Here is an 8,881-nt window from a genome sequence, read left to right as displayed (position 1 = left end):
AGAAATTTTTCATGAGGTACATGAAAATTCAAAGTCAAACTTCATTTTATTTCCTAGGATTAAACATTTATGTCTAACGACAGATCTACTGTTTAAGAGAATACAGAGCAATGTGAAACATTGAAGTGGCTCACAGCAGGCAGGAAACAGACCATTCAACTGACACACGCACTGTCTGGACCCACCCAGCACGTTCATGGCAAAAATCAGCAGTGGTGCCAGGCTGTGGTGATGCAGGCCTCTAATCCAGCACTTGGGAGGCAGGCAGGTGGATGTCTAAGTGTGAAACCAGCCTGGTCTACAGAGTGAGTCCCAGCACAGCCAGGGCTATGCAGAGAAACCCTATCTTGAAAAACCAAAAAGTGAAACTAAAACAGTGTGTGTGTGCGCGCGCGCACTTGCACTTGCAGGAGTGTGCACACATGCCACAACTTGGTGTGGCTATCAGAGGACAACTTTCACAAACTGGTTCACTCTGTTCACCGTGTGGGTCCTGAGCACTGAACTTGAGACATGAGTCAAAGAGGACTTCTCACCATTTGACAAGGACGGTGATGGAACTAAGACACCGAAGGAGCTGGGAGCTGTCACCAAGTCTTGTGCAGAATCCCACGGAAGCAAAGTGAGAGGGCATGGTCAACGGAACAGAAGCGGATGGTACCGGCACAGCCCATGGAAGGCAGGAGAAATGAGAGACAGATGTTGAGGGGGATTAGAGAAGCACCCAGGCTCGATGAGGACAGCAATGGCTGAATCGGTGCAGAGCAGTTAGCAGATGAGAGCCTGGTGAAGTGACCAGGGAAGCAGACACGGCCATGACACAAGGGGACGTAAAGAGCTTATGCAGAGGATGGCAGCAGAGGGAAGACTCGGTGTCTTTAATTTCTTCAGGAGACCGTGCGGTTGTTCTTCCCTTGTGACGTATCTGCGTATGGACAGTCTGAGTAGGGTTGGTAGAGCAGATGCCAAAGGGCTTGCCTAGCTCTCTTGCAGCCCTGGACTGGGTCTCAGCACCACATACGCCAGGCATGGTGGTACATCACCATCAAAGGCACACACCTGTGGTTATTTCAAATGAAGTGGAGGGGATAAAGGCAGCATGGGTAGCTGAAGGAGCTGCTATCTGGCTAGGACCAGTTTTCAATGCTGTACCATTTACAGGACATAAAGCTTGCCTTGTTCATGTTATTCACAGCAGTCCTTCTAAAGCTGTCAGCTCTGGGACTCCATCTAGGCCAACTCATTGGTAAAAGGCTACCATTCCAAAATGGTTTCCTTTTACAGAACAAAAGAATATCTCCAAAACTTGTTGGGCAACATTATGTACACTTTTTGTTTTATTGTTTGTTTGTTTGGTTGGTTTTTCGAGACAGGGTTTCTCTGTGTAGCTTTGGCGCCTTTCCTGGAACTCTCTCTGTAGCCCAGGCTGGCCTTGAACTCAGATATCTGCCTAGCTCTACCTCCCGAGTGCTAGGATTAAGGGCATGCGCCACCACTGCCCAGTGGTATACACTTTTGATCCCAGCACTTTGGAGGTAAAGCAGGTGGATCTTCGTCAATTCAAGGCCAGCTTGATCTACATAGCAAATTTCAGCCCTGGTAGGGCTACATAGTGAGACCTGGTCTCAAAATTAAATAAATAAATAAATAAATAAATAAATAAATAAATAAATGTCAAATTTATCTCCTTGAAGATCCAATGCAGGCATCTGCACAGATGGTATGCTTACATAATCGAGCCATAGGTACACCACCACACACACACACACACACACACACACACACACACAAGAAAAACCAACCCACATACTTATATTGACATCAGGTAAAATGGGAACAACAAACTGAAGTTGGGAGGGAATATGATGAAAGACTGACTATAAATCAGAAAACAAAGCCAGGCTGTGGTGGCGCATGTTTTTAATCCCAGCACTCAGGAGGCAGAGGCAGGTGGATCTCTGAGTTTGAGGCCACCCTGGTCTATAGAGTGAGTTCCAGGACAGCCAGGGTTATACACAGAGAAACCTTGTCTCAAAAAAAAAAAAAAAAAAAAAAAAAAAAAAAAAAAAAACAATTAAAAAACAAAGTTTTAGAGATGTAATTTATCATTTGTAGAGAAAGTTACTAGAATAATTTTAACTTGTTTACCAGTTATGAAATAGAACTCATCTTCTATGATAGGTGAAGATCATCAGACATATATGTATTCATTATATATGTATATCTTATTATGCATATATAATGCTGTGTATTATAAATAGTAATAGTAAATAGTTAAGCTTCAAAGCTGGGCAGGGTCGCACACACTTGTAATTGCAGCCCTCAGAAGGCTAAGGCAGGGGAATGCCACAAGTTTGCGGTCAGCCTGAACTACATAATAAATTCAGGGCTAGCAGCACTACATAGTGAGCCCCAACCCCTCAACACACAAACAAACAAAAATACCCCCAAACAAAACCAAAAATGGATGTAAAACGTAGCGGTGGTATCTGAAATGACAGATAATCAGGAAAACAAGCCTTCTCACAGAATTTAGGAAGGCTGGTTTCTTTTTGATGAACTCAATGACATGGAGTGCCAATCAGCGGGAGAGAGGCTAAAAGTTAGGAGCTGTCTGGATATGGCTGGGCGAAATAACTCGCTTTTCACCCTGACGCCTAGGATGATGATACAGCCAAGTGTGCAGTGCCGATGGGGGGGGTGGCGGGGTGGGAGGGGAGACAGAGAGAAAGAGGGAGGTATCTCCCTTGGGTCCTGCAAGATGGCTCATGAGTAAAGGTGCCTGCCACCAAACAACCTGAGTTCAATCCCGGGCGGGACCCACATGCTAACAGGACAGAACCAATTACTGCAAGCTGTCCTCTGCCCTCCACACGTGTGCCTTGGCGACACGCATAAATGACAAATGTAATTTTAAAAATAAGAAAATGCCTCCCTCTTTCACAGCAACAATTAAGTGCTTATAGATCCTCCTTCTGATACGGATCACACTGCGCATATGTTTCCTGGGTCTTGGGAATGAAAAATAATGTCCATGCGGTTTTGAAATTTATTTTCTGGACCCTGTGCCCTCCAGCTTACTTAGCAACCCATGGACTAACTCACTTCGGACATGGGGGCCAGGCATAGCTCTCGCTGATGAAAAGGCACATGGGCAACACACTTCCCCTGCTGCTCTTTCAGGCCTGGAGTTAACTGAGGGTGTGCACCTAGTCTCAGAACCATCTACGGTATCTCCCCCATGATCCCGCCCCCATTTGTCCGCCTCTTCCGCCCTTTCCCGGAAGAGTGGGACTGAGGGAGGGCTCTACATGGAGCCCGCCAATAAGAATGCGCAGAAGGTTCCATACTTCCGTGTGTGCGCTCCCACGATGGTCCGCTTCCTGCAGAGAGAAGCCGGAGACTCCTCTGTGCCTGCGGAGCTAGGCATCTGAGGCGGAACGTGCTCGCACGCTCTTCGGCATCCGCGGGTGAGCACTGCGCACTCATCATTGCGCCAGAGGCACCGTGGGGACCGCCGCAGTGAACCCGGAACTGGGAGAGGTGCTCCAAGGGACCTGGATGCCTTTATTTCTCTGCTTCATTGTCATGTCATTCTAGAAGTGCAGGGCAAGCTGTCAGCCATCTAGCCTGCCCTTATCTCAGAACATGGGTCGAAGTCGTTTCATTCAAGGAATACCGAGGGCAATAACGTTTACTGAGTCTACCCAGTGAATCCTAAAGCAAGCAAGCGCGTGCGTGTGACTTGCTGGTGATTCCACCCAGTGTGTGTGTGTGTGTGTGTGTGTGTGTGTGTGTGTGTGTGTGTGTGTGTGTGACTTGCTGGTGATTTCCACTTACCCAGTGTGTGTGTGTGTGTGTGTGTGTGTTGTGTGTGTGTGTGTGTGTGTGACTTGCTGGTGATTCCACCCAGTGAGGCAGGTTTCCAGCCAGCGTGTTTTAAAGCCGTTCTCCCCTTTATTGTGCCTCTGTACACGTGAGTTTTATATAGAGATGGAGTGCTTCATTCCACTTGTGCCTTAATCCTTGTCCTCATAATAGTCTTAAACTCCTAACATGGACTGCAAAGCTTTGCTGGTCAACCATTTAATCATTTCCGCCAGTTTTCATTTCCTGCTCAACTGTTTTCTCCAGTCACTGAAGTGTTTTATGGTTTTATGGTGCTGGGGATCAAATTCAGTGGACTCTCCCATGTTGGACATTTGCTCTACCACCAAAGTACACCTTCAGCCCAGTCACCGAACTTTTGATTCCGTGTGTCCAATGCTGTCTTTCTACCTCTAGCCAGAAATGGTTTTCTCATGTCTGTCTAACTCCTATTCATCCTTGAATTTCAGCCTGGAAGTCATTTCCTCTAGAAGAGTGGTTCTCAACCTTCCTAATGCTGTGACCCTTTAATACAGTTCCTCATAGTGTGGTGACCCCCAACCAGAAAATCATTTCGTTGTTACTTTATAACTGTAAATTTGCTATTATGAGTCACAATGTAAATATCTGATATGTGACCCCTGGGAGAGGGTCGTTTGACCCTCAGTAGGGTCACAACCGACCAGTTGAGAAACACTGATCTAGAAAGTCTTTGAGGCTAATTCCTGCCCATTGTGTTCCCAGCTGGATGTATATACTGTTGTAAATTGCTTGTTTACTTGACTAAATTGTAAACTCCGTGAGGGCAGGAGCTGTCTCTTGTACACTCTCAACATAGCAGCTGGTACACATCTTAGTAACCGCCGGTTAATGATCGAGACAGAGAAGAGGCATCTAAGTCCTTTTAGCTCCTTTACAGCCATTGGGACAAAGCGTGTGCAAAGGTGACGTCATCTCTGGTGAAGCCTTTCCTCCTTGCGGCGTGCTGAAGTAGATGATCTTGGGCAAATATACCTCACATTAGGAGGAGATTGCTGACCAAGCAGCTCATGCCCCAGCCTCATCCTTTGCTCCAGCCTCCATGTGCTTATGCGACAGCTACACTGAACTCTCAGTTCCTGCCATGTGTCAGCCCTGCATGTACTTGGATTCCCTTCCACGTGTTTGATGTTATTCTTCTAGAGGAAAGAAGAAAGGCTGGTTCTTTTGAGGTAGATCAGAAATGGCTTCTTCAGAAAGATAGCATTTCATTTCATGTGCATCCTACTAGCAGACTCCATTGAGCTTGGATACTTTTATCTCTTGTCTGTTCAAACCATTTTGCAGGCCCTCTCTCTGCCAGGCTTCGTGCTGGAGGGGCCTCTGGTAAATCAGGCCCAGCATTTGACCTCCAGGAGCTTGGTCTCTCAGGGAGGCAGGCATAGAAGCAGGCTTCGCTGTGCAGTCGGGACTATACTGTTTATGAGCAGGAAGGTGTGTGTAACCTGCCTGTACTTTAACCTCGTCTGTGTTGACTCTAGGTTCCTCAGGATGTCAGCTCCAGTCCCGCAGGGCCATACCCGGACCCGGCCGATGAAGAAAGATGATGAGGAAGAAGACCCGCTGGACCAGCTGATCGCCCGCTCTGGCTGTGCTGCCTCCCACTTTGCGGTGCAGGAGTGCATGGCCCAGCACCAGGACTGGCGTCAGTGCCAGCCACAAGTGCAGGCGTTCAGGGACTGCATGAGTGCACAGCAGGCGAGGCGGCGGGAGGAACTGCAGAGGAGGAAAGAGCAAGCCAACGCCCACCACTGAGACCCTAAACCAACACCCCACAGGCTGCCCCTGAAGAAATAAGCTCCCAGAGAGACCCTGGGAAGAGGCAACCCTAAGTATTCGAAGTGTGCGACAGGAGGTATAAAATCTGGGGACAGTCTTTGGACTGGGGGTGAAAGCCAGACACCGGGCATTTGCACAGGACGGTCACCATGGTCACCATGAGCTGTTTCACGCTATGGTCAGATCATACATATCTTCGTCTTTCCTGTTCCACCAATCTTGGTATTTAAAACGAGTGGGATATAGGCCACTTCCTCTGCCCTACCTCGAGTCAGTGTGCCAAGCACTTTCTAAGTAAATTCACAACCTAAAGGTAAATCGGTCGCCCAGTCAGGCCTTCTTCTTTCAGTCACAAATTTAACATCAGAAAGTGTTTCTAAGGCAGTGTTTTAGTAATGTGCAATTCAAAGGGTAATGTGACCTTCCTGTCACTTAGAGACTAGTGTGAGAGGCAGAAATAAAGCCACACGCAAACAGTGACCTCAGTTTCCAACAGTGATATAAGAGCCTTTATCTTTCCTCACTTCTGGGTGTTTTATTCAGTTTAACGGGGGCCAGGAGCTAATAGAGAAACATTTTTTTTTTTTTTAAAAAAAAGACAGAATCTGTGTAGTCCAGACTGACCTTGAACTTGCTATATAGCCAAGGATCACCTTAAACTCATGATTCTCCTGCCTCCACTCTACATAGTGAGATTACAGGCACATGCTACCACACCGACCAGGGAAACCTGTCATATTCCAGGCTCTGTTGGACTAACAGATTCAGAGTCTGCCCCTAGCCTAACCAACACACAAAGCTTGCCTGACATTTGGAAGTATGTTTAACATTAAAATACAGACTTTGACCTTTGGAATAATGGAACCACTATCAACGTGGAGCTTATGTTCCTACTTGACAACAGATTGACAGAGCTGATAATGCCTTCTTTGGGGTGCTGGGTCCTGTTTATAGCATCAACAGTTGCTTCTCATTTTTAGTCAGTGAAACCACCAAATCTATTTCTGCATGTCCCTGGAAGTCATCTAAGAATGGGAAGCGGGTTGGAAGGTACCCTGCTACAGAAGCTGGGGTGCTTTTTTATCATTATTAACTAACATTTCTCAGGCATCTATATGTTAGCAGTCCAGTCTGAAGTATGGCAGACCCTAAAACCTGCTTTGAGCCTTGTGTGCAGAAATTTTAGGGAAGGGGGAGCAGGGAACAAAGTTTTAGCTGATTTTGCTGGCAAGTAAAGTGACCAGTATTGATGGAAACAGGAACAGACATTCTTTAAGTGAGGAGATCACTAGGTTTTTGGAGGACAATTTGGTGGGCTCTATACACAATTTAAATACACTAAGCTGTATATTTATGTAGTGGCACATGCCTATAATCACAGCATTCGGGAAGACTGAAACAGGAGGATTGCAGCCAGTCTGGGCTACACTGAGTTCCAGGACAGCCAGAGCTACAGTGTGAGAACCTATCTCAGGAATAAAATTAAATAGAAAAAGCCTAAAATGTACAAATCCATTTCATAAGAGAGCCTCTTCTGAATACATGTCATCAGATGCATGTGCTTGTGTCCTGCAGCACTATCCGGGTAAATCCACCAGTAAGGAACACAGTTGCTCTGGATTCAAATCTGTGATGGGAATGTGTCCCCATAAACTCCCATCATAAGTGGAAATGCATTTAGGTAGACGGTGTACCATGAGGGAAGGGGAAGATACCCTGATTGAGGGAGTAGGAGGAAGAGGGATAAAATTGAATTGTAGTAGAGGCATATGTGGAAATATTTTGATGAAACCCATTCCTCTACAATTACAGTGATGAGCAGTGGCATATTTATTATTTATTTTAATGCAGTTAAAAAACATCTAAGCATGAAACAAGAGACTTCCAGGTTAGAGGCCAGCCTGGGTAACATGCAAGATCCTGTCTGAGAATTATAAACAATAACTAAAGGCCGGGCTGTGGCTCAGTGGAAGGGCTCGGCCTCCGTTTACTGCCCAGCATCACACAGTGAAGTAGCACGTGAGCTTGGGAGTGTTGGCTCACACTGTAATCCCAGCAAGGGAGCCGAGACAGCAGGATTGTGTTCCTGGGCTCAGGAGCAGGCCGGGGTACAGCCTGCAGACCGTCTCAAAAAGCAAGCAAGCAAAGTGTTTGCTAACCCAACCTGCCGATCAGCACAGCTTTACCAGCACAGCACACCGTCGCGTCAGTTGTTCCCCTTCTTTATCCTAGTGGCTGAGGGGAGTCAGGACCACAGCCACCCGCAGCATCGCGGAGACTGTATCTACAGCCTGGAAACAGATCAACGTTCACAGCTCAAGTATGCTAGGGTGTAGCTCAGGGGCTGAGCGGTCACCTAGCAGGCACAAAGGTTCAGTCACTGGCACTGCAAAACTAAGTAAGTAAATAAGAAAATAGCTGGACACGGTGGCACACCCCTCCACTCCCGAGCACCAGGGAGACAGAGACATGGGACGTACTATGAGGACACCCTGGTCCACATAGTGAGTTCCAGGCCAGCAAGGGCTACATGGTGAGACCCTGTCTAAGAAAATAAGATTTCTATTTTTATTCATTAAAGTAGAAATATCATTAAATTCTACCATCATGTGCAGAAATTGTTAGCTGATGTAAAAATGACAGGCCATGGGCACAGCCACATGATGACAGCAGCAGAGAGGACATCCTTCCTTAGTAAGTGGAATGGCTTCCCTGCTACCTAAGCAGAGTGGGCCGACTTCACGGACTCCAGCTCAAACCATGTGTCAGCTAACATCGCTATAACTAAGTACCTCAGAGAATCAACGTAGAAACAGGGAAGGTGTACTTGGTACTTTGCCTCACAGTTTTGGAGATTTCAGTTCACGGCCAGTTAGCTCCATTGCTTTTGGGCCTGTGGCAAGGCGACATTTTATTACAGGAGCATGTGGTAGTGGCAGCCAGTTCACCTCATGGCTGGGAGCAAAGAGCAAAGTGTCCAGAATCCTACAATCCCTTCCAAGGGGTTGTATCCCTCCTTGACCCAAAGACATCTCACAAGACCCTACCTCTTAAAGCTTCTGCCATGTCCCAATAGCATCGGTCTGGGGATGAGCCTTTAACACTCGGGCCTTCAGATACTTATCTAGCCAGCACTGGGTGAGTCATGAACTGTATTTGGGCCAACAAGACTCTTACTACACACGCCTCTTTCTTT

The 8,881-nt window shown here is 46.9% G+C and overlaps 1 protein-coding gene across 2 annotated transcripts; it reads left to right on the top strand.

Annotated features, from left to right (window-relative positions):
- The first annotated feature begins 3,350 nt into the window (after positions 1-3,350).
- On the top strand, positions 3,351-6,143 carry LOC114698723 (cytochrome c oxidase assembly factor 4 homolog, mitochondrial). 2 transcript variants are annotated; one of them, XM_028877530.2, is made up of 2 exons: positions 3,351-3,470; positions 5,388-6,143. In XM_028877530.2, the coding sequence occupies exon 2, from the start codon at positions 5,398-5,400 to the stop codon at positions 5,659-5,661; it is 264 nt and encodes an 87-aa protein (XP_028733363.1). In that variant the 5' UTR covers positions 3,351-3,470; positions 5,388-5,397; the 3' UTR covers positions 5,662-6,143. The 2 variants fall into 2 exon arrangements, with proteins under 2 accessions (XP_028733363.1, XP_028733364.1); XM_028877531.2 differs by having other exon boundaries at positions 3,458-3,543.
- Positions 6,144-8,881: the final 2,738 nt, after the last annotated feature.

Source organism: Peromyscus leucopus, chromosome 1, assembly GCF_004664715.2.
Source record: "Peromyscus leucopus breed LL Stock chromosome 1, UCI_PerLeu_2.1, whole genome shotgun sequence".
In the NCBI taxonomy this organism is placed as follows: domain Eukaryota; kingdom Metazoa; phylum Chordata; class Mammalia; order Rodentia; family Cricetidae; genus Peromyscus; species Peromyscus leucopus.
Note: the sequence above shows the minus strand (reverse complement) of the source record. Positions and strands in the feature narration are given on the sequence as shown.

Bases quoted from the DNA above. Each gene is read 5' to 3' on its own strand.
- LOC114698723 (XM_028877530.2), top strand. From the start codon at position 5,398: ATGTCAGCTCCAGTCCCGCAGGGCCATACCCGGACCCGGCCGATGAAG.